This window comes from Myotis myotis, unplaced genomic scaffold (genome assembly GCF_014108235.1).
Source record: "Myotis myotis isolate mMyoMyo1 unplaced genomic scaffold, mMyoMyo1.p scaffold_m19_p_1, whole genome shotgun sequence".
Lineage (NCBI taxonomy): Eukaryota > Metazoa > Chordata > Mammalia > Chiroptera > Vespertilionidae > Myotis > Myotis myotis.
The window spans coordinates 59190103-59216143 of record NW_023416313.1 but is presented as its reverse complement, the minus strand read 5'-3'; the positions used below and the strand labels follow the sequence as shown (position 1 = coordinate 59216143).

The 26041-nt window shown below is 41.2% G+C and overlaps 1 protein-coding gene across 6 annotated transcripts in view; it reads left to right on the top strand.

Moving 5' to 3' along the window:
• The window catches only part of ABCG2 (ATP binding cassette subfamily G member 2 (Junior blood group)), a 140417-nt gene that overhangs the window by 92785 nt on the left and 21591 nt on the right, over positions 1-26041 (top strand). For 5 of the 6 annotated variants that reach the window (XM_036339314.1, XM_036339336.1, XM_036339346.1 and 2 more), the window contains 6 exons: positions 10253-10474; positions 18355-18414; positions 19027-19141; positions 19729-19881; positions 22478-22635; positions 25259-25410. In XM_036339314.1, coding sequence (XP_036195207.1) covers positions 10253-10474; positions 18355-18414; positions 19027-19141; positions 19729-19881; positions 22478-22635; positions 25259-25410 — 860 coding nt within the window. The remainder of the gene's footprint in view (positions 1-10252; positions 10475-18354; positions 18415-19026; positions 19142-19728; positions 19882-22477; positions 22636-25258; positions 25411-26041) is intronic. The other variant, XM_036339321.1, reaches the window with a different exon arrangement.

Sequence of the window (26041 nt, the reverse complement as noted above, 5' to 3'; positions counted from 1 at the left end):
GTCCAGTCTCTTCCCGCATCTCCCACACCCCTTCCCCCGCCTCCCAGAATAGTCAGTCCATTCCCTTTCTATGTCCCTGATTCTATTATAATCCCCAGTTCATTCTGTTCATCGGATTATTTATTCACTTGATTCTTAGATTCACTTGTTGATAGATGCATATTTGTTGTTCATAATTTGTATCTTTACCTTTTTCTTCCTCTTCCTCTTCTTAAAGGATACCTTTCAGCATTTCATACAATACTGGTTTGGTGGTGATGAACTCCTTTAGCTTTTCCTTATCTGTGAAGCTCTTTATCTGACCTTCAATTCTGAATGATAGCTTTGCTGGATAAAGTAATCTTGGTTGTAGGTTCTTGGCATTCATCACTTTGAATATTTCTTGCCACTCCCTTCTGGCCTGCAAAGTTTCTGTTGAGAAATCAGCTGACAGTCATATGGGTACTCCCTTGTAGGTAACTGAGTTTCTTTCTCTTGCTGCTTTTAAGATTCTCTCTTTGTCTTTTGCTCTTGGCATTTTAATTATGATGTGTCTTGGTGTGGTCCTCTTTGGATTCCTTTTGTTTGGGGTTCTCTGTGCTTCTTGGACCCGTAAGTCTATTTCTTTCACCAGGTTGGGGAAGTTTTCTGTCATTATTTCTTCAAATAGGTTTTCAATATCTTGCTCTCTCTCATCTTCTGGCACCCCTATAATTCTGATGTTGGTACGCTTCAAGCTGTCCCAGAGGTTCCTTACACTATCTTCTTATTTTCGGATTCTTTTTTCATTTTGCTTTTCCGGTTGGGTGTTTTTTGCTTCTTCACATTTCAAATCTTTGACTTGATTCTTGCGCTCCTCTGGTCTGCTGTTGGGTGTCTGTATAATATTCTTTATTTCAGTCAGTGTATGCTTAATTTCTAGTTGGTTCTTTATCACAACATCGAGGGTCTCATTAGATTTCTTGAGGATCTCACTACATTTATCGGCAGTTTTTAGAAAATTATTGAAAGACCTTAAAAGTGTGGTTTTGAGCTCTATATCTTCCATTTCTGACATCTGCATCCTGTTTCTTTGTCTCCACATTTTTTATGCTTTCTTGGTGCAACCCCTAGTGGTCTTTATGCACAGTCTTGTTGTAGTTAAGCCTAGATTGTTGTAGGTGATACTGGCGGGGATTTGACCTCCAGGCCAACTGGCTGTGAGAATCAGCTGTGTCTGCAGTGAGAGAACTTCTGTCCTCTAAGGAGGTGCTAATCTAGCCTTTGCCTGAGGCTATCTGGCAAATGGCTCTGTGCAGGGCTTGGGCGGGGCGGGTCCCACGGGATCAACAGGGTGGGCCGGAGCGAGCAGTTATGGCTGCTCTCAGTCCCGTCCCCAGGGGCTCTGCCTCTCTGAGTCCCAGCAACCACTGCAAACCTCGGAGAGAAAGCTGCCTTCGAGTTCCGACCGAAGCCAGACAGTCCCGCTTCTCCCGTTTGAGTCTGGGTTCGTAAAGACTCGCTGGGATCTGGAGCTCAGAGTCTGCGACTCCCTCCCGATTGAAAACACCAACCGCGCCCTCAGCCACCAGCCTGCTCTGCATGCACTCCGCACCTTAGTATTTGACTTCAGCACTGCGCCTCCTCTGAGTCTCGGTATGCGTTTCTCTTTCCTCCTAGTTGTAGGACTTCCACTCAGCCAGCCTTCCTGTGGTTCTGGGTGATGTCCGTTCCGTCTTTTAGTTGTATTTTTGAAGTGGTTGTTCAAGGCAGCAAACTCCGGGGTTAACATATGCCGCCATCTTGGTTCCCCTTCTATCCTGTGTTTTCTTACTGGGGTCAGGCTTGAGAACGTTTAGTAAAAATTAATGAACCTGAATGGCCATCCTCTCTATAGGATCTACAGAAAATTAAAGTGTATCCTTTAAGAAATCAGTTCTCAGTTTACTCCTGGATATAACCCAATAATTGATAAAAGTGTCTGGATGACTTTGGCCTTCTAGTTGTTTTTTTTATTACAAACAGCTTTATGAGATATCTTTCACAGATGATACAAAACACCTATTTAAAGTACACAATTTGTGAAGCCATCACATCTTATCATCTTCCCCTTTAAAAATCCATTAGCAAGTAACTCCTTCTCTTCATTGTTTCACCCTATTGTTTTTGGAAGCAGGTATTCTATTTCACTGGGAGGCTGTTAGAAAGTGGACATATAATCTTAGAGTTATAAAGTTGGCTTATTTATAGAGATAAATGAAATATTCAGAGAACTGTAACACTGAAAGTGAGTAGTTTAAACTAGGTGTGGATATGTGTGTGTAAAGCAAAATTGCTGCTCCTGTCTTGATTTCAATGAAGAAGTTATGTTTTGGTGAGAAGGTAGAATAAAATCTTAGCAAAGTAGAAACCCCTTTGAAGAGGTTTTCTTACACTTTTCTGATTGGGTGAGGAATAAACTTTTCTTTACCCTCAAGGTTCTTTTAGTTGGTCTAATAACCAAATGAACATGAGACAGATGAGCAAGAGAAAATAACCAAATTTAATACATCTGTGTGGGAACCTCATACACATGAGAGAGTCAGAGACCTCACATGCAGGAGAGATTCAGAGACAGAAAGGTAACATCCTTCCTATATAATAAAAGGCTAATATGCAAATCAACCGAACAGTGGAATGACCGGTCGCTATGATGCACACTGACCACCAGGGGGCATACACTCAATGCAGGAGCTGACCCCTGGTGGTCAGTGTGCTCCCACAGGGGGAGTGTTGCTGGGCTCACAACTGGCGAGTGCAGTAGTGGTGGTGTGAGCCTTTCCTGCCTCCATGGCAGTGCTAAGGATGTTCAACTACTGTCAGTCAGACATTCCCCAAGGGCTCCCGGGCTATGAGAGTGCGCAGGCTGGGCTGAGGGACAACTCCTCAGTGCACAAATTTCATGCACGTGGCCTCTAGTGGGTGTATAAGACATTCTGAGCGAAATCCTTAGAGATAAGGTGCTTTGGGGGCTAAAGGGTCATTGTAGGAAGAACAGATGCTTAGTGAATTGAAGTTTGTCCTGCTCTATGGACAGGTCAAAAGAGGTTGTCTCTGATCATCTCTTATTAAGTATGGGCAAGGCCTCTAATCAGAATACTTTTTAAAAAATTGATTTGTTGATTTGAGAGAGAGAGGAAGTGTATGTGAGAGAGAGAAACATTGATTTTTTTTGTTACCACTTACTTATATATTCATTGGTTGATTCTTATGTGTGTCCTGACTAGGGATGGAACCTGCAATCTTGGTGTATTGGGATGACACTCTACCAATTGAGCAACCCAGCCAGGTCAAGTTCCTATAGGTAGTTAGTGGAGGGGTGGGAGTTTCTCTTCTGCCAGACACTAAAGTTGCCTTTAGCTCAAAACAATACAAGTACCACAGAGGCACACCTTGGGTTGACTTGGTCTGAACTTTCACATGATCATTAGCCCAGTCCTTTTGGGCTAGGTCTTAGGCAACTGTCATTTCACTGGCATTACATTCTTTGTCATCTGGAAGAGTAAAAGTGGAAATCTCTAGAAGGCCACAAGCCCTCTAATCTCCCTCTGAAGCCACTTGAGGTGAGTGTCTTATAAGGAAAGAGGAAAGTGCTGAGAGGCACCCAAAGTTTGGACACTTCACAGAGGTATGCCTCTCTGCTTCCTATCCTACACAGCCTGACCCTGACCTGACCCTGTCTTCTCTGTAATTATTCGAAATTGTGCCAGACTAGTAGGAGAGAGTGTTAAGTGTGCTGAGAACACTTAGTATTAATATCTAACCCGTCACTGGGAATGGGAAAAGCATTCAATTATTATCCTATTGTTAATAAAATACTATTCAATCGATCTTATTACATAAGTGCTATATGAACAATATATTAAATAAATTATGTCAATATGCAATCAATGCACAATTATTAATGAGCTACTTTACCTTCTTTTTTTCATACTGTCTTCAAAATCTGGAATATATCCTACAGTTACTGCACATCTTCATTAGGCCTGTCTGCATCTCAAGTGCTTAACAGGCACATGTGGTCATAGCTGCAGAGTTGGGTAGCACAGGTCTCTGGGCATTAACTGTTACAGTGATAGAAGTTGGTTTGGACAATGCCTTTTTTTATCCCGAAGATAATCTATTTATACATGTGTCTCGTGCTTTTAATAACTTCTAACTTGTTTCTAATTCCTAACTCTTCTTAATCAATGCAGAAAGAATAAAGTTTCAGGAAATTCAGGAATCTAGGAAATAATATTTGTCAATTATTTTAGTACAAACCTATGGTGGGCAAGGAGGTCTACAGAGCTGAACCTTATTTCTGCAAAACTGCCATTGGCTTTGATTTAGGACCTTTCTGATTTATTTCTCCTGTTTAATAACGTGGGGAGTCAGTTACGTGTCTTTCCAGTATACCTCATATGATAGTTACCTCAAATAAAACAGGTGTACTTCAGACACCCATTAAGCAGTAGGCTAATTTTAGTTTAAAAATCGAATGGTATCATTTCAGTCACACTAAATCTAATAGTACTATTGTTATGCCAAACCACTCACCTACTTGCATCTTGAATCTAAGCTAGGAGTAGACTCCATTTGGCATGTGCAGTGTTGATTTATGCCCAGATGTAACTAGCAATGTAGGGTCAGTTGACCCACTCCAGTTGCTACTGTGTAGGTCTGGCCTTGCTACTTAGCTGTTCTCTGCAACTACAAACAACTCCTGTCCTTATTTCACAAATACGTATCTTCCCTTCACCCCAGTGGGATGTGATCTATCTTTCCTAATAGACTGCCACCCCAACTTAGTGGTTAATTCAAGTGGTTTGAATTTTTCAGTAAAAACTATGTTACTATCTTCTTCTCCCTCCATAATTTCTACCTAAACAGGGAAGAGAGTGTGAATCGCTTCTGGAGAACAGTTTACAAAACATAAGCTTCCTGCTCTTACTTCCCTCTCAATGTGGTAGAGAGAGCCCCAAGTCTTGGTTTTTAGGAGAACCTCACAACTGTCATATCATTTGAATTTCAGCCAAACATAAATATGCCAGATTAGAAAAAAAAATGTTTCTGATGTGTTATTGTTTAGAAAATTATGCGTTTTAGAATACAGATAGCTGTGACTGGGTTGTATAGCTCTTTGTTCAGGCATTTTAAGTCTAACATTACATTTCCCTTGTAAACATTGAAAAGGATATTGGCATTATTTTATTTAAAAAAAAATTTTAGACTTATTAATAGTTGCAAAAAATGTTATAGAGAATTCCTGAAATATTTTCCAAACTATAGTACAGTTGTCAAAACTAATAGATTAACATTGGTACAATGCTGTGACACTGTTAACTACACTGTAGACTTACTAGGATTTCACTGGTTTTCACCATCCTTTTTCTGTTCTCAATGTGGTCTAGGATGTCATGTTGCATTTGATTGTTATGCATCCTTAGTTTCCTCCAATCTGTGACAATGACTCAACTTTCTGTTGTTTTTCATGACCTTGACACTCGTGAAGACTACTGATCAGTTATTTTATATAATGTCCCTCCTGATGTTTTCCCATGATTGGATTGAGGTTCTGGCATTTTGGGGAAAAATAGCAGAAAATTCCAGTGAATTTATCCAGGGTACATGACATCCCATTACTGATGTTAACCTTGCCAGGTTCCCAATGGAAAGTAGATTACCTTGGGAGAGAAACTTGGAGTATGCAAATATCCTGTTTCTGCTTGAATTTAAACTTGGATTATGCTAATATCGTGTTTCTCTAAGGTTTTATTCACTGATTTTAGTATCCATTGGTAGAACTGGGTATACATTGTACTTTGTTGTTCTAATGGTAATTTGAAAAAAAATTCTTCTCATTCCTTCTATGTTTACTAATTAGAATTCTTTTATACAGAACAGCTGTCTGGTATCAGGACCTACTCAGGATTACTTATTTTATTAGATGGGTTATAATCCAATACTATTGTTATTTAATTGCTGCTCAAATTATTCCAGCTTTGGCCACTGGGACCTCTTCTTTCAGGTTGGTCCCTGCCTCCTTTTGAAATAACCACCATTCTTCCCCTTCCCCCTCTTTTAAAGCAGAATGTACCAGACTCATTTTGCATTTTCTATACCCCAAACCTGGAATCAGCCATTCCTCCAAGACACTCACTCCCCTTCCTCCCTCCCTCCCTCCCTCCCTCCCTCCCTCCCTCCCTCCCTCCCTTCCTTCCTTCCTTCCTTCCTTCCTTCTTCTTTGTTATAAGAAACCAAGATCTGGGCACCAGGTGTTATACTGTAGTAACTTTGAGTTTTTTAAGTTTAATAGATTTATGACCTAGAGAAAATGCCTGTCTACAAAGAGGAGCAATGCCTTAAATTTCAAACACTATGGAGGACCTAATTAGTTGGGTTCAGTTTCTTACGGGAAAGAAATGAATTTGGCAGGGTTTAGCATTTTTCTCAAATGATGTCCTATAAATGCTTATAGATAGAACAAACAAAATGAACACATGACTTTTTATTTATTAGGCTCTTAAGAGAAAGTAGCCTTTTTAAAAACAAAAACAAAAACACGTATTAGCTTAATTAAATTATATCCTGACTATTGGCTGAATAAATGGGAAATAGAGATATGCCTAGGCCATATATTTGAGATGTGCTGTTAACCTCAAAATGAAAAGCCAAAGTGAGAGGCAACAAGCATTTATTTGAGACCCCAAAGAAGAACTATTGTGGTAGCACTGATTTAGGCAGAAATATGAGTACTATTCTGATTAGGAGGTGAAGGCAAGGAGTATTTATGAGAAAGGAAAGGCGGATAATTATGTGAATAGAAAAAGGAATTTTTATAGGTGTAGATACGCTAACATAGTGAAGCGAATTCTAAAGGATAATAAAATAAGAAGATTGCCTTTCATTTTCAGTTCAGTAGTCCTGATGTCTGTTTTCCAAACAGTTTGTTTGGGACACAAGGTTGCTTTGGGTCCAATCCAAAGGCTATTTTGCCAGTTTTAACCTTGTAAAGGTTTGAGGAGTGAGATGTGTAAGGCAGTTCTTCTGGGATGACAGCACCAACTTCATTTTGGAGTGGCTCTGTTGATATTGTTTTTTACCCGCGTATGAGTGTGGTAGGCAGTTAGACATGAGCAGATCAGTGACCACAGGCAGGTATAGAAGGTCATCAGGGTGGAAAGCCCTAGTTGCCTAGCAACAGGCACAACTGGGAAAACAAGAACCTGGACCCCAGAGTAACCTTCCCTCCCTAGCATATTGCTGGTCATGTGGTTCAGACCCTGCCTTGACCTTTCCTCCCAGGGCTTGCCAATACCATGATGTTTTGATTATCCTTGCTTTGTAGTATAATTGTAAGTCAGGTGGTGTGATACCTCCAGCAAGGTTTTGTTTTCCCCCCGCCTAAGGATTGCTTTGACTATTTGGGGTCTTTTGTGGTTTTATAGAAATGTGATGATATCTTTGTTCTAGTTAAAAGGAAATCATTGGGATTTTCATGGGGATTGTGTTAAGTCTGTATATTCCTTTGGGTAATGTGATTAGTTTGAGTTTTAAAAATTAAAACCATGTTTATTGAAGGTTTTCACATTTCAAGCCTGTTCACAAGCTGTTAAGTCATCTAATTTCTGACCTTAATTAGCCATTTTAAAATTCATTTTAGAGAGAGAAATATCAACGTGAGAGAGAAACATTACATCAATTGGCTCCCTCCCTCATGCTCCCTGACCAGAGATTAAATCTGAAACTTGGTTATATGCCCTGACTGGGAATCAAACCCCGCCACCTGTTGGTTTGCGGGATGACGGAATGACGCTCCAATCAACTAAGTCACACTGGCCAGTGTTACCCTAATATCTTTTAAAGGGGTTTTTTGTAATTTTTTTGTCTGTTTTTTTTTTTTTTGATTCTTTGAGAGACAGGAAGGGAAAAAGAGAGAGAAACATTGATGTGAGAGTGAAACATTCATTGGCTTCCTCCCACACAACCCCCACTGGGGATGGGAACTGAAACCCAGACATGTGCGCTGACCAGGAATCTCACGGGCAACCCTTTGGTGCATGGGAGGGCACCCAACAAACTGAGCCACACCAGCCAGGGCTAATACGCAGTTTTTGTCTTCAGTTCTTTAACTATTTAACTATTGGTTTTCTTTTCTTAATTATTATCATAATTAATTATGCATCTTCCTGAAATTTAAATATATTCACCCATTAAGGAAATATTTTGTCATCCTAAACAATTTTGGAATTTGTCTTCTTAGCTGATTGAAGGAGCATAACCATTAGTGATATAAAGCCTGGAACTGCAGCTATAAATTCAGAGAAACTTTTCTAGTCCCTGACTGTCTGGCTAAGGCCCTTTTTGTAGCAACTACGTCATAAACCCTAAAATTAAAAAAAAAACAGCAAACCAATAGCAACAACGGAAAACAAGGGATGAAGGTGATCATGTAATATGTCCTTAATCTTGAGTCAGAGCATGATATACTTTTCAAGCTAGACAAGTTTAACTCCTGCTGCATGACTTTTTAAAAAATATATTTTTATTGATTTCAGAGAGGAAGAGAGAGGGAGAGATAGAAACGTTAATGATAAGATAGAATCATTGATTGGCTGGCTGCCTTCTGCACACCCCCTACTGGGGATAGAGCCCACAACCTGTGCATGTGCCCTTGACTGGAATTGAACCTGGGATCCTTCAGACCATACGCCGACACTTAATCCACTAAGCCAAACCAGCTAGGGCCCTGCTTCATGACTTTTAAGTAATTTCCATACTCTTCTTATTTACTTACTAATGACCCGGTGCACGGATTCATGCACATCGAAAGGAAATTAATTAGAAGGTGGCTGGTGAGGTGGGATTGGGTGAGAAGGGTCCAACACACCCTAGAGCCAACCTCCCGAGGCCCTTCCCCGGCCAGCGGCACCTGGGGTGGCACTGTGGCTCCAAAGGCGTCTGTGGAGTGAGTGGGGTCCCTCCGACAGGTGGGGTTCCTCGGCCTGGCCTGTGGGGATCAGGCTGCAACTGGCTTTTCAACATCCCCTGAGGGATCCTGGAATGCAAGAGGGCACTCTGCAAAGTTGCTGTCGTACAGGATATGGAACACAAATGCAAATGTGCAGTAAACCAGATTCAGGCCCAATAGTGCCCCAGCAACAACATAACCCACAGCCGAAGGTGGAATCACTTGGCCCCTCGAGGAATCGGGCTCCCTCCTCTCTGGTTTTGGGGTGTGTCACCCGAGAACCACTGCTGCCAAGTCATTGCAGCTCGGCAGCTCCTGCGTTGAGCGTCTGCCCCCTGGTGGTCATACACGTCATAGCAACCAGTTGGATGGAGGGAGGGACACTTAGCATATTAGTCTTTACACACACACACACACACACACACACACACACACACACACACTAGAGGCCCGATGCATGAAAATTCGTGCAAGAGTAGGCCTTCCTTTCCCCGGCTGCCGGCACCAGCTTCCTCTGGCACCCGGGACCCGGGCTTCCCTCCTCCAGCCGCCCACAGGCACTGAGGACCGGGGCTGGCTTCCCTCTGGCCCTAGCTTCATCAGGAAAAACGTCCAAAATGACATCCAGTCTAATTAGCATATTACCCTTTTATTATTATAGATAGATTAGGTATTTAATTGAATCTAATTGCAGTGTATGCATTCATAGTTGTGTCTGCCTCCCTAGTAATGGGTTCTAAGATTGTTCTTATCACAGTGATATGGGTTGCTCATCGGAAATGGATCTATTTTTGCAGTGCAGTTTAAAATGGACTTGTTAATTATAACATTAATTATAACTAATGTTAATAATATCTCTTATTGTTAATGTTAATTATTAACAATAATTAATGTTAGTAATATCTCTTATTGAATTCAGTATATCTAAAATATTTTTACTTATACATACAATCACTATAAAAATGACTAAAGAGATATTTTGTATTATTTTTTAAAAACTTGGATTTCTATTATTTTTAATTAAGATATAATTATCATCTAACATTAATTTCAGGTGTACAACATACTGAGCCAATAATTATATGTATTGTGAAATGATCACCACAATAAGTCTAGTTAATATTCATCACCACATAGTTACAAGTTTTTCTTTTCTCATGCCAAGCACTGTCAAACATATAATACAGTATTATTCACTCTACTTAGCCTGCTGCACATTACATCCCCAGGACTTATTTCTTTTATAACTGGAAGTTTGTAACAAGACAGACTATAAACTTACTGTTGCTTTTCTTTCTGTAGAAAGGCAGAGGCTCTCCAGATGTCTTCCGGAAATGACCAAGTTTTTATCCCAATGTCACAAACAAACGCCGATGGCCTCCCCAGGACCACCCCCAATGACCAGAAGACATTTTCCGAAGGAGCCGTGTTAAGTTTCCATAACATCTGCTATCGAGTGAAAGTGCAGAGTGGATTTCTATGTCATCGAAAAACAGTTGAGAAAGAAATACTGACGAATATCAAGTATGTGCATGAACTTTTGTTTATACAGCTTTATCGACAGCAGTGAACTCCACAGGTTTAGCCCAATGCAAGCACAGGTGCTATGGACATTTGTATGTATGTCCCTATAGATACATAGACACAGGCTTTCATTTGTTTTCCTCAACTGGGAATGAAATGGTTGGATCGCATATTAGGTATATGTATGTTCAATTTTTAAAGGAATAACCAAACTGTTTTTAAAGTGGTCGTATCATGTGCATCAACTTTTGTTTGAGAAACTGAATAATTAATGTGCCATTTAGCTTTTCCTGGGTAAGCCTTGTGGTTTAGTGGGAAGAGGCCTGGCTGTGTGACTTACAACTCCCCGACTATGGGGATAGAATTGTAATCTCTGTCGTCAATATTCTAATCTGTGAAAGAAAAGATCTGTCACTGTAGTTTAAGAGCCAGACACTTCAGGTACTTATGCCCTTTATGTCCTTTATGTTCTAGAAGCAAGAGTCAGGAATTTGAAAGATAACATATTGTGAAAGTACTATGGTTTTCAAATAGACTTGTTTTAAATGAGTGGCCTGTTCATACAGTCATTTATCATCTATAACGATTTACCTAATGCTTTCCCGCATTATACAGATAGGCAGAAACTACTTAAAGACAAGAAAACTCTAGTTTAGCTTAAGTTATGCAGTGGAGGTCCAGCATGATAGAATTTAGGGTCCAAATCAGTGTAAAACTGTGATTTGCATTCTCTTCTTCCATGAATGAATTTATCATGTGGTGGCAGAGTGGGCAGGAGAGTGAGGAGGGAAAGGAGAAAGGAACCTCCTTGGGACCGCATGTCTCTATTCTTTCACAGGTGCCAGCCATGAGGATTGTTCGTGTTTTTCTGATTTCTAGAGAATTGAGCCCAATTCCTCCTCTCTGTGGAGTGGGGACTGCATCTCGGACACCATGGCCTATGTGTTTTGTTTAGTTAGTGTGTTTGTTTGATAGGGGAAATGATTATTCCTGGATAAAACAAGCACTTTTTCCAGCTCTCTGAGACTGGAGGAGTGGTATAAGAGCCCTTGGGCCAGGTATGGCCTCCAACCTGTATAGAATCAGATGCTTCTCATGCTTTCCTGATGCGTTCTATGGGATTGTGGTCTTTTCTGTTAGTGGCAGCCAAGTGCTTCCAGGAGGCTAGGACATGACAGGAAGGGGCGAAAAGTTTTGCATGTGGGTGGGGAAGAAAGAACAGGGACCTGGGATTGGTTGGGTGGTGGTGAGGTAGGGGCTGTGTGGAGTTGATAGAACTTTCTTCACGCAGCAGCACATACTGTCATGCCTGCTTCCTTGCTGCTTTGTTGTATTGGTTAAGAAACCCTGACCAGGAAAATAAGGAGAGGTAGGTAGTCACAAAGCTTTTATCCTTTGCTACATGCCTAGATAGAAGTGACTGACCTTGTTTTTTGGGTTTTTTTTAAAAATCCTCACCTGAGCCCAAGGACATGTTCATTGATTGGAGAGGGAGAGGGAGAGAGAGAGAGAGAGAGAGAGAGAGAGAGAGAGAGAGAGAAGAGAGAAAGAAAGAAAGAAAGAAAGAAAGAAAGAAAGAAAGAAAAATCTGTTGCCTCCTGGTATACATTTATCTTGCTTATGGTTTAAAGCTAGTAGATTAGTAGCTAAATACCCTAAAATTATCATATGTTTAAGACTTCATAATGTTTTTATGGTTCAATGGTATGCAATCTGCAATGCATGAGTTATCTTTATGTGCATTGTTGTGTTCATAAAAACTCAAGTCAAATCTACTTTTAGGTATGTACTGGTGGCCCGGCGCATGGATTCGTGCACATGGAAAGGAAATTAATTAATCTCTCTGGTGCAGGGACTAATGCAGGTGGTCCCGAGTGGTGGCCAGCAGAGCGAGACTGGGCAAGATGGGCCAGACACGCCCTGGAGCCAACCTCCCATGGTCCCTCCTCAACTGGCTGCACCTGGGCTGGCACTGCGGCTCAAAGGGCATCTGTGGAGTGAGCAGGGTCCCTCTGGCAGGTGGGGTCCCTCATTCTGGCCTGTGGGGATCAGGCCAAAACCGGCTCTCTGACATCCCCCAAGAGGTCCTGTAGTGCAAGAGGAATTGTGAGGAGTTGGGCTCTCTCCTCTCTGGTTCTGGGGTGCATCACCTGAGAACCACTGCTGCCAAGTGACCACAGCTCAGCAGCTCCTGCCTTGAGTGTCTGCCCCCTAGTGGTCAGTGCACGTTATAGGTACTGGCTAGTTGGATAGTCCCTTAGCCTTTTATATATACGTAGGTAATTTTTTATGTTTTGATTACTGTTTACATACAATATTATCTTAATTTCAGGGGTACAACCTAGTGATTGGACATTTATATACCTTAGGAAGTGATTGCCCTGATAAGTCTCGTAGGGCATCAGCATTGTCTTGCTTACTCATATTTCTGGTTTAGGCATCTGTGAGAAAGGTCATCTCTTTTATTCAATGTTGTGTTTCTAATTTTTCTCTTATCTGCTGGGGTTTCAACTAAACAGAGCTACTGAGATGGGAGAAAGGTTGTTCTCATTTATCTTATTTTTTTACTTTCTTTTGGTAGCACCACCACCATTCACAATAGTAATAATATTCTAAAAAAACTGATGAGAAGCTAGATATTTGTTTTTCCTTTGGACATTTTATAATTTCACTTTTAGAACTAAGTAGCCAGAACCTGATGTCCTCTGCAGAGGAAAGAAGATAAAATCTGACAATGAGAATTCCAAAAGATGAAATTTTACTACCTCATCAAAAATCATTCTGTTATGTTTAGTTTGTGTCCATACCTAGCATTTGGGCTTTTTCTCGCCAATGCTGAAGATCTATGGGGAAAAAAAAGTCCATTCCAATAGATGTTCATATCATATACTCTCCAAGGAAATTCATTATACTATTGGGAGATTTTAAAAATTAATAATTTATTGTGAAATAATTTCAAACTTAAGCATTGTGGGAACATAACCCTTTTACCCAGATTCCCCACCTGTTAACATTTCACCACAATTTGCTAGTCATTTTATATATTAGATAACTCATTGTCATTAACATTGTTCTCAAGCATTTGAGAGCTGTTAGTACCCTGCTCTATTATTCCTAACTCCCCCAGTTCTGTTTTTCAGAAATGAGGACCCTCTCCTATATAACCTCTCAGTCATTGTCTGAGTGGTTGCTTAGCCTCATAATAGCTGCAGTGGTGGGTCCTTAGGGGCTGTTGGCCACCATGCTCTTCACATAGTTGACTGACCATCACATCATGTCTCCTCAGTCTCATCCAACCTGGTATTTTCCTGTCTCTCTCCAGGTGATTTAATCTTTTTAAATTAATCCTCACCTGAAGGTATGTTTATATTGACTTTTAGACAGAGAGAAAGGGAGAGAGAGAGAAACATCGATCCATTGCCTCCTGTATGCGCCCCGACCAGAGATCAAACCTGCAACTTTGATATGTACCCTGACCAGGAATCGAACCAGAAACCTTTTGATGTGTGGGACTGCACTCCAACCACCTGAGCCACCGGGCCAAGGCTGATGTTAATCTTGATCACCTGGTCATGTTGGTATCTGCCAGCTTTCACCACATGTCACCATTTTCCCCTATGTCATTAATAAATATTTTTAGGGGAGTTACCTTGACATTATTCCAAAACCCTATTTTTCATGAAACCTGAACTCACCAGCTTCAGCCCTATTGATGTCTCTGGCCTGAATGAGCAATAACTATCCCTGTGAGAGTTACCACAGGGTGATTTTCTATTTTCATCTCGCTGTTCTGTTTGGATTAGTTTGCATTCCACTAAAAGGGTAACTCTTTGTTCTTCAGCTCTTCGTTCATTTATTTATTTATTTTAGTATAGACTCATGGATTCATGTTATATTCAGTACTATCCAATAATAATATGTTATCATCATTAATCTTGATACTGTTATTGTTTCTGATTTGATCAGTGGGAGACCTCTCAAGGTAGGTTCTGTGTTTTATTTTTTTAATTCATTCTTTTGACACATTCTTTTCTTTGAGTATTTTGTTGGCACAATAAGAAGTTCCAGACTCACTGAACTTACCCCACCTGGTTCCTTTTTATGAAGTTTTGCATTTACTAACTGACATTTGGGTGTTTGGAGTGTTCATTGGTATTGGGATGGCATAGCTCCTAGGCCTTCTCAGTGGACAGACCTAGGAAACATATGTATGTATACATAGATACATCTAAACCTTTTTATATCTGTCTGTGTATATAGATCAAAACCCATGACCTCCAATTCTGATCTAATATCCCAGAGTTATTTCCACATTTCCATGTTTGTAAAACATCTTCCCAAAAGTGAAAAATCTGACTCTCACTATCCTAATATCCTAAATGATTTGCTCAGTTGATTTTTTTAGAGATAGAGAAAAAAACAACAACACATCCATCTATGAGAGAGATATCAATCGGTTGCCTCCCATATATGTCCTGACTGGGAATCGAACTGGCAACCTTTTGGTGCCCAGGACAACGCTCCAGCCAACTGAACCATACTGGCCAGGGTTCAGTTAATTTCCTGGTTCCTTAATATAAGCAATCTCCCCACCCTCCAGCTGTCCTCTCTCTTCCTCCCACCTCCCTTTGCAGCCTCTGATCTTGGGTGCTGGCCATTGCTGCTCCTTCACCCAGCACTTCCATCACTTTCGCACTAAGAGGGGAGGTAATGTCTAATAGAAATGACCGATACATTATGTGAACATGATAGAATAGGGCATGTATCTAAGTTTTCTTTCCAGTCAGTATGCCTGTTTTGCATAAGTTTTTTTTTATAGTTCTTATTGTGTTTTTTGAAACATTTGGTTTTTCCTGTAAGTAATTAATTGTAAAAATTCATCATTTACTCAATTGATTTTTTTATCTTTGTTGTTGAAAGTATTGCATATGTTCCCTTCCAGCTTCACCACCCCATTGTCTGTGTTTATGGCTTGTGCATATATGCATGCAAGGTCTTTGGTTGATCACTTCCCACCTACCCCCCCTCTCCTGCCTTCTCTCTGAGATTCCCTATTCTGTTCTATGCTTCCGTGTCTCTGGATCTATTTTGTTCATCAGTTTATTTTTCATTTATTCAACTAATTCTTAACATCTGTTAGGAGTCTGATATTGTGCAAGATTCTAGTGACAGAGGTATGTTCTCTGTTCTCTGCAACCTCTACTCCAATGGGGATTCGGGCAACTAAAGTACTTCACTGTGTTGCTCTGCTGTGACACAGGGGTTAAGAGACATGGAAGCCACCACCCTAAATTGGAGGGCCAGGGCCGTGGGGAGAGAGAAAGTAAAGATTGTGTATGAGTGAGTGAGTGAGTGAGTGAGTGAGTGCATGTGTGTAGGGCAGGGTAGGGAGGGACAGTGCTCCAAGCTCTGGGAATGGCATTGACTTCTCACCTATTAAATGAGATTTATCATTATTCACTGAGATGTAATAGATATGACAGGAATCCTGCAGCTAGGTTTCATTTCTTGTATTCAGTATTCTCTGCATACTATGGGATGATGGTGAAAAAGGATGACACCGTTGTTGTTGCAAAGTTTTACAATATAGTGAGGGAGACTTTCAGGCACATGAATGTTATATAAATCAATAAAGAAGGGTGGGGAATAGGCTTTGAAGGCGGGTGGGGTGGGGTGGGGCAACAAGGGAATTGCATACTAAAGACTAGAACAGGTCAGCAAACATTTTATGATAGTGAATATTTTCGTTGTGATGGGTCTCGCCTGTGTGTTGTAACTACTCATCTCTGTCACTGCAGCAGGAAAGCAGCCATTGACGTAAATGGGCGAGTGCGGCTCTGTTCCACTAACACTTTGTTTTTGAAAACAAAAAAACATGACCACCTGTAGTTTGCTGATCCCTGGACTAGAATGTAGAATCCAAGAAGGTTAGAACTTTTTTTTTTATGTTTATTGATGTTTTAGAGAGAGAGAAAGGGAGAGGGAGAGAGAGAAATATTGACATGAGAGTAAAACATCGATCAGCTGCCTCCCCAATGTCCTCTACCATGGATGGAGCCTGCATCCCAGCATGTGCCCTGACTGGAAATGGAACAAGTAACCTTTTGGTGCACGGGATGTGCCCAACCAACTGAGCCACACCAGCCAGGGCTGGCTAGAACTTTTATGCTGAGTGTCTTGTACACACATGGACACTGAATAATTGTGTTGAGTGAATGGAGGGAGAATTAGCTATTGTTCCAAACTGGGACTCTTGCAGTTAGGATTGTCCATTGTTTTCTGTGATGCTAGGGTTTAGTGCCAAAGGAAGCCAACTCAGGTACCTGTAAAATTCTTTGTCTGAGAACGTTCACATTCATTTTTGGGTTAATCATTTAGGATTGCCTGGTTTTTATTTGAGTAGAGATTTTTAAAGCCTAGAAAGGTTTTCTGGCAAGGAAGTCTTAATGCATAACAAGCTTATCTCTGGTCACGTTAGAAACAGTTTGTAGGTAGCTGTCAATGCAGAAGGTACATGAAGAGCTAAAGATAAATGCATCTTAAAAGTTCACCCAACCATTAGCATGTCTTATTACATCAGGGGGGAAAGGCCACTAAGAGAATAAGATATTTTTCTGTTTTAGAGCTTATGTCTGCTTTACCTAACTCATTGCATTTGTCCAGTGTTTCAGTGATAGGCTCCTCAGTTAATGAGCAAAGTAGAAGGTAAATTGCACCCTAGCACCCACCAGGCATTTTACACTCGTGACAGTTCGGGCACAACAGGCAGGCAGTGCTGAGGTCCTCCTGGATTGGTGCACTGAGCACAGCTGCACTGTGACGTCTATCACTCACGACAGCTGTACATCATAGTGTTTGCCCCGTGAAAGTCACTGTCTGGGCATGAAATAGCCTTCTGCTTTGCACCTTCCACTGGAATAGATACTGGATTCTCTGGGGAGTAAATTATGATTTACCTACCAATGCCACAGACATTGGGCATAGATTTTTTAAATATATTTTATTGATTTTTTTTGCAGAGAGGAAGGGAGAGGGATAGAGAGTTAGAAACATCGATGAGAGAGAAACATCGATCAGCTGCCTCCTGCACACCCCCTACTGGGGATGTTGCCCGCAACCAAGGTACATGCTCTTGATCAGAATGGAACCTGGGACCTTTCAGTCCGCAGGCTGATGCTCTATCCACTGAGCCAAACCAGTTAGGGCTAATACATTTTTATTGATTTCAGAGAGGAAGGGAGAGGGAGAGATAGAAATATCAATAATGAGAGAGAACCATTGATTGACTGCTTCCTGCACACCCCCTACTAAATTTTGTGAGCATTAAAACCTGGTAAGGTTTTCTTTTTAACATCTGATGTGCTTTTTCTAGCCATTAAATTTCTACTTCAGTTATATTGTTTCTTTATTTGACTAGATTTGAGCAGTGAGAGCATTAATACTGGTGGTTCTAGAAATCCATGTAGAAGTTGAATAGATAGCAAATAATTATCACCTAACACTACTCAAGACCCGTGATGTACTTTACATTGTGTTAAGAGAAGTAAGGGTAACAGATGTTTTACCAGAATCTTTTACTTCAAGGAAATTTGAACATTTGCGTGTCCTTTTCCAAAATGTGTAAATAGTTTAGAGAATAAGTAAAGGAATTTAGAGGGACCTGAGCCATTTTTCCTACAGATGCTGACTAGTGATGCCATCCTTTGTATACTAGACTTCTATTAATTGATAGTTTGGTTTCCTTTTCCTTTATAAGTTTGTTTGTGCTTGTTTCCTGTTTAATTTCATCACCTTTCATTGAGTATATTTACTGCGGACTATAAATTTTTAGAACTAGTTTTAAAGTGAACCAGTAAATCAGTCTGTTTCTGCATTTGCAGTGGGATCATGAGACCTGGCCTCAACGCCATTCTGGGACCCACAGGTGGAGGCAAATCTTCGTGAGTATAACAGAGTATCAGGAAGCGTTCCCTTTGCATTTGTAATGTGCTTTTACAGATCACTTTTACGAGGGCAGGCATTAGTTGAATATATGCTGCATGTCTAGTCTGGGTCCAGGCACTGTGGCTCACATGCCGTTGTGCCAGTTGTGGTTCTATCCTGAGGAGCAGGAAGTCTTAGAAGGGCAGCTTTCCTAACAGGATGTGACAGCTGATGGCATACAGCTGCCATCTATGATGTGAGCTAATGGGGAGGAAAAGGAAGGGGATGACTTAAAAGTGAAGAGATGGAGCCAAGGGCCTAAGTGAAGACTTACATCTCAGCTAAAGGAGCACATTGCCTGTGTTGGGACCCAGAGGTCAGGCAGCTTGGAGGGCTGTTGGGGAGGTCTGTGCTGGATCAGCCAACAGTGCGTTGTTTTCATGGTTTGGGGCTTTATTGTAGCATAGAGTAGACAAATGGAAGTTGAGAATTTAAAAATTATATAATTGTAGTTGAACCCTCGACCTTCATCAGTTCATTTTCTAACTTGAGTGGAATTTGCATTCAGAGTAGCTGAGAGATATAGACTGAATTGGAGAGAAAAACTCACCATATATGTCCTTTTATAGGTTGTTAGATATCTTAGCTGCAAGGAAAGATCCACAGGGATTATCTGGAGATGTTTTGATAAATGGAGCACCTCAAACTGCCAATTTCAAATGCAACTCAGGTTATGTGGTACAAGTAAGTATTTGTGGATTTCCCTTTTTGATGTCTTCTGTCTGGACAAGTGCCTTGGCCAGGTCTCCTGGTCCCACTGCTCAGTGTGCTTCCCCCTGGCTACACAATATGAGCATAGAACCAACTTTATTTATTCCAGCTATTTGTAATCTCCCGTAATCTATAATATAATGTTAAATGAAAAGGCAAGGAGAATCTAGAATATGACCCCTGTAAGTTCAATCATATCAATTCTAGTTGTCATATTCCCAAAAGACTCTACCATTTTACTTTTTTCCCTACCTTCCCCTCTTTCCCTGTCCTTACTTAGAAATATATTTTGTCAAAGCCTTCTATAAAGCAGTCTGGAAATATCTGCTAGTAGTGATCATAATTATCTCTGTTCTATTCGGGTATACAGAAAGGGAATGAGAATTATTCCATCAGGGTTGCAGCTATCTGAATATGGAGTTATTGGTATAATTTGTGTAATTACAAGTTTGTCATTGGCTAGAACTTTCCCTCAGGCATGTTATTCTTGTGGATTAAGTTGTATATACTGAAGACTGGTGGTTGTAGAAAAGACCTGATATGCCTTGTTTTGCCTTCAGGATGATGTTGTGATGGGAACTCTGACAGTGAGAGAAAATTTACAGTTCTCAGCAGCTCTTCGCCTTCCATCAACTATGAAGAATCATGAAAAAAATGAACGGATAAACATGATCATTCAAGAGTTAGGTCTGGCTAAAGTGGCAGATTCCAAGGTAATGAGGACACAACTGATGGGGTCATTGCCAGCAAGTAGGACCTCCTCTGTGTGGGTAGTGTTACTCTTATTCAGAAGTTTCTATAGTGTGTGTGGTTAAAAGTGGCTGCTTTCTGTAATGATGAGAAAAGTGACTAGTTACATAATATGAAGGTGGATATTAACCAGGAAAAGGAAATTTGAAAATGATTGAATCCTGGAGGGAAGTATGGCCCTGTGGGCTGGTAGGTAAAAGTGTTCTTGCAAAGACTACATATCCCTTCCCTGTGATGACAGTGCTTGCTCCTCCCCCTCACTAACTGTGTAAGTCCTGTCTCATTCAGTGTCTGTTCACTAACTTTCATTGTTTTGTTTTCTCTTCCCCCACTCTTTGTTTGTTTTTTTGTTTTGTTTTTGTTTTGTTTTTAGCTATTCTTCCTCTCTTCCTCCAGGAACTTTGTTCTGTTGCTTTGAAGGTATATTTCTAGAATTCATAAATGACTAAAATCCCAGGGTTCTTGCTCTATATGTTTCACTTTGCTATAATTTGGCTCCCAAAATTATTTTCAGTCAAATTAGTGTTTATTTCTAATTTGTGTAGCAGCCAACTTATTTTCCTAAAGCCTTTCTTAGGACACATTATCTCCCATTCCTCCCCCCTCTCCTCCTCTCTCCCTTCCTTCTGCCAGGGTTACTTACACACTGTCATGTGCTGGGCTCCCTTGGGTTTTATAGGTAACAGCTGTGGGCAAGAGAGACAGAAGTAGCTCCCCGTGTGGGTTGTGCAGAATCAGGAAGGAGGAATGAGATGAGTGAGGGAATGATTTACACACAGTTGAGTAAACATGGAAGACTGGTTGGAAGACATCAATGCTTTGGGTGAAGATGAGCTTTTCAGGCTGTCATGGCTCTAGTTCAGTCCCCCTGCGCTATCCCTTACTGAGGGGTCATGCATGAAGGTGGGGTATTCTGCTGGCTGCTGCTTCATCTGATGCTTTCAGTCTTCTGAAAGTGTATTTTGGAAGAATAAGTCTGAGCTGATACCATGTACCACTTATTTTTGTTTTATGAGTGATTGGGCTCACTTTTTTGGGGCTCTTTCTTTCCACTAAGGTGCTTTCCTGCCTTCACCGTGAGGCCATCATCACCTGAGTCCCTTGCCTGGATTTCTAGGCAAAATAAGTTGAAGGCAGTTGTTCTCTCCCTTAGAATAAATTTATCAAATTGACTGAAATAATACATAAAAATATTTCAATTTTTATGAAATTTCAAACACAACAGAAATGTAGAGAGAATAGTCTGATTGCTATAGTTATGACATGATTGCAGTGTAATTAATATACTGGACTTCCCAGTTGTTAACATCTTTTTTCAGGAATGGGTTTAGTTTTTTATTTCTGAAATATTTTAAAGACAGTTATGTCACATTTCACCCCTGAGTTCTTATTATGCTTTATTTATTTACTTATTTATTTTTAATCCTCACCCAAGGACATACTTAGAGAGAGAGAAGGAGAGAGGGAGGGAGGAAAGGAGAGAGAGAGAAAGAGAGAGAGAGAGAGAGAGAGAGAGAGAGAGAGAGAGAAAGCAACACCAATGTGAGAGAAAAAATGGATTGGTTGCCTTCAGTACGTGCCCTGACTGGATTCAAACTTGCAATGCTTTGGTGCACAGGACTGTGCTCCAACCAGCTGAGCCACTCTGGCCAGGCTATGCATCTTTTTAAAAAGGACATTTGCCTATGTTACTGCAATACCGTTATCAACTAACATAATTAAAATCTTATTATCAACTATGTAGATCCCATATTTTTCCAGTTATTTTTAAATGTATTTTATAGCTCAATTTTTAATAGGATATAATCAAGGGCATGAGTAGCATGTGATTATTATTTCTTTGGAGACTTTTACTATAAGAGTTGTTTCCCACCTCCTGCCTCACCCAACCCTTCCTGCTCCTCCACCACACACAGTGACATTGACTGGTTGAAAAGATTGCGCCAGTCACCTATAGAATATTCTGTCTCTGAATTTGTCTGAAAGAATGAGTCAGGTATTATGTGGTGTGTTAGAGTATAGATAGGGTCAATTTGGGAGGCCTTATGGTGATTTTAGAGGTGCTAATGTGGATGATAGAAAGTGACCATCCACATTAGCTGCCAAGGCCTAGTTTTTTAGTCCACTGGAGGACTTTTTTTGGTGGGGGAGAAAGGGAGGAGTGTAAGGAAACTAATATATTATAGATGCTGTCACCTATTCATCTCCTATCTTTATCATCCTTTGTGGATTGTGCTTTTACTATGTCAGGGCCATGATTTAAATTCTAACTTCTGATCTTAAAACTAAATATTGGACTTGAAAAGGAACATATAGAACTGTTGAAAGCATGGGTTTCATATCTGGCTTAGCCAGGAACCTGCTTTGACCTGAGCCTCAGTTTACTTGTCTAATTAAAGAGAAACCTATCTCTTCTCCAAGATACTCATTTACTCGCAGTTCAGAATATATGAGGACACCAGACAAAGTGCCTTTTATAGGGTTGGCACTTGTTAGCAGCTCAACAAACAATAGTGCCTGTGGTTGTTTTTGTTAATAATGATAACATTTGTGTGTTAGGTTGGAACTCAGTTTACTCGTGGTGTGTCTGGAGGAGAAAGAAAAAGGACTAGTATTGGAATGGAGCTTATTACTGATCCATCCATCTTGTTCCTGGATGAGCCCACAACTGGCCTAGACTCAAGCACAGCTAATGCTGTCCTTTTGCTCCTGAAGAGGTAAGCGCTATGGGAACATTGTTCTCACATTCATCCAACATCTGATGCCCTGCTATGTACCAGGTATGAATCTTGGTGCAGGGGATTCAGCAATGAGCACAACACACAAACATTTCTCCCTTCTTTGTTGGAGGGGAACAATCAATTAGCAAATATAAGTGTTTCAAGAAAAATGAAGCAGGGTAAGAATATAGATAGGGAAGGCTGATATGGCAGAGGAGGGAGGTGCCATATTACATAGGAGGATGGTCAGGGAAGACCTCACTTATGTACCATGTGAGCTGTGAGTGAGATCTGGAGATCTGAGGAAGAGAGTTCTCATTGGAGGGAACAGCCAGTGGCCCTGAGGCGAGCAGTGGCCTTGACTAGGATGTTTGAATAGGATGGTAGGGGTGAGGTGGTAAGAAGTGTGTGGATTCTGGATTTATTTTCAAGATAGAACCAACAGGATTGGCTCATGAAGTGGACATGGGGTGTGATTATTGAGAATGACATAAGATTGATTTACTGACCTGATTCTTTTTGAAACAGAACAAACTTGTGCACACTGCTAGCATATAGTAGGTACTTAGAAAATGCTTCAATTGAAATGATCCTATATAATAAAAGGGTAATATGCAAATTGACCCTAATGGTGGAATGACCAGAACGACCACTCAACCAGTTACTATGAGGTGCACTGACAACCTCTTGGTCCCTTCCCCTGGCTGGCAGGCTCCCATCGCCCAATGGCGAATGGGGAATCAGGGGTGGGTGGTGGCAGGGGGTGGGTGGCGCCAGGCTAAGGCTCCCACCTTGCTGGTTGCCCCACACACAGAGGGCGACCCATGGTGGGGGCAGGACCAGTAAGCAGGCAGGAATGGCCAACCTCTCGGTCCCTCCTCCCGCCAGTATGCTCCGATTTCCCGATGGCAAACAGGGAACTGGGGGTGTTTGGGGGGTGGGGGGGTGGGGAGGCAGCTTCTGGAAGCCGGGGAAGATGGCCCTGATCTCAGGCCAGACCTAGGGACTATACCCACATATGAATTTTGTGTGCCGGGCCTCTAGTTCCATTAATAAAATACTTTTACTTATGATAGTTTTTGAATAGTACTTTTGGCCTTTGTTTCTTTGACACATAAGTAATAAATCCTGTGTAAAGGTTGTTTAGCAATGTTTTGGCCATGGGCCAACAAATCCCAGCCCTGCCCCTTATCAACTGTGACACCTTGGGCCAGTTGCTTAACCCTCTAGACTTTATCTGTAAAATGAAGTTTATAAGACTCTTGGTACTATCAGTACTGCCTTATTGTCTCATAACAATATTGTGAAAGTTCAGATGAGGTTATCTATAAATATATAAAAAGGTATAGTAAGTATTCAGTAATGTTAATTTTACTATTAGGACAGAAGAATGAACACCAATTTCTATAGAAACAAGGCCATACAACCATTGTTTTAATATTTAGTCCATAGTAAGCTGTCATACTTGAACATACTTACAAGTTACCTGGGTGCTTGTTACAAATATGGATTCCATAGACCCAATAGGTCTGGGAAGACTGTCCAGGAATCTATAGTTTTAATGCTCTAGTGGATTCTAGACCATTAATGGGACACACTTTAAGAAACTTTAGTCTTGAGTGAAGGTGGGGCTTCGGTTGTGGACTCTGAGTGGACCCTGCCTGGGTGGCCGCAGTAGTTCTAGGGGGAGACCCGGAGCCCTGAGCATATCTTCCCTAAACAGACTGAGGAACTAGGGCCGCACCAGGGCCCTACAGAAAGCACTGGAGTTTGGAGCAGTGAGGAGCCTGAGGAAAAGCTGGAAGAAACCAGGACTGGCCCAGCTGGCTACTCCTACCAGCCCCTAAACCAAGATCCTGAACCAGAGGAGGTAGAGCTGGCACCAGCAGGGATAGAGAAGATGTAGTTGCTGATATCTGGGATCAGATACAGGCCTGGGGCTTTATTTGCCAGACCCATCATTAGAAAGTAAGGGAGATGAAGGAGCTACAGCACTGATCGACCGCAGCTCTAGTCCCATGAACCCAGAACATGTAGAGCTTGTGAAACGGAGGATGGCTGGATTAACCCTGCCTGCACCAGGAGCAACTGCTTGGGATGGGGAGATACAGACGCCCAGGAGAAGACATGGAACAGAAGACCCTCCAAGCCCGGCAGCATCCCCTTCCTGGAAGTGACCACCTGGGACGCTGCCTAGACCCTGCAGTCCAGACTGGAACCAGCACAGGACTGAACACATCCCTGGTTCCATCCTCCCCATCTGCCTTTCCACATCAAGGCCAATCAGACTTGTCAGAGACCCACTTTACGCCGTTCTGTACATATGGGGACATCGGTGCAAGCCCAACCCACTGTAGCATGTATCGCTCTGGAGAATAAAGCATCCTATGTACATAGCCAAAAAAAAAAAAAAAAAAAAAAAAGAAAAGAAAAAAAGGAAACTTCAGTCTTTCATAACAGGGTTGAATATAGATCCCTTAACTATCAGAGAGATAATATGAGGTATGATGTTAGTAAGAGAAAATCAAGTTGAACCAGGAAGAAATTAGCTAAAGGTAGGAATAAACTTTTTTTTGATTCAGATGTTGAATGACTCATTATTTTCTCACGTTTACCTTAGGATGTCTAAACATGGACGAACCATCATCTTCTCCATTCATCAGCCTCGTTACTCCATCTTCAAGTTGTTTGATAGCCTCACCTTATTGGCCTCAGGAAAACTGATGTTCCATGGGCCTGCTCAGGAGGCCTTGGGATACTTTGCATCAGCTGGTATGGTCACCTTTTCATGCAGTGAGATCCTTCCTTAATAGAATCCTGGAAGAGAGCAGAGAGGTGGTCAGAGTGCTGCTTGATCTTTGAGTAGAGATAACATGGATTCCACCACTCCAGACCATCTTTGGTCAGTTTGGTGCTAGAATTTGTCTTCATTTTGCACTGCTGGCTTATCATTTAGGTCTCTTTTTTGTCCTGTCTGAATATGCATGCATACTTTGTGTATGTGTAGGACTACTTCTACTGAGCCTATACTGTTCTGCTTACCAGCTCTAGTGCCCCTTTCCTAACAGTTCAATATGTTAGCTTCATAATCAGTTATTAGTCTAACTGAACATTTTTGGAAAGGCCTAATACCGCCCTTTCCCCCAAAATCATTTGTCTTCTTAACCATATATATAATAGATCAAGCTGTATCATTTTCCCCCCTGCATGGGATGTTGGTCTGCCTTTATGAGGATTTATGGAGATGCTGCTTAATTTTGTAGTAACATTTGATTGAAGATTTAGTCCTTGAGTGGATATGAGTGACTTACCAGTCAATAGAATGACTACTTCTGAGTCTTACTTTAATGGATCAATATTTATGACAGTTCTGGGTTGCCTGGTTCTATTTCAGATGACAAGG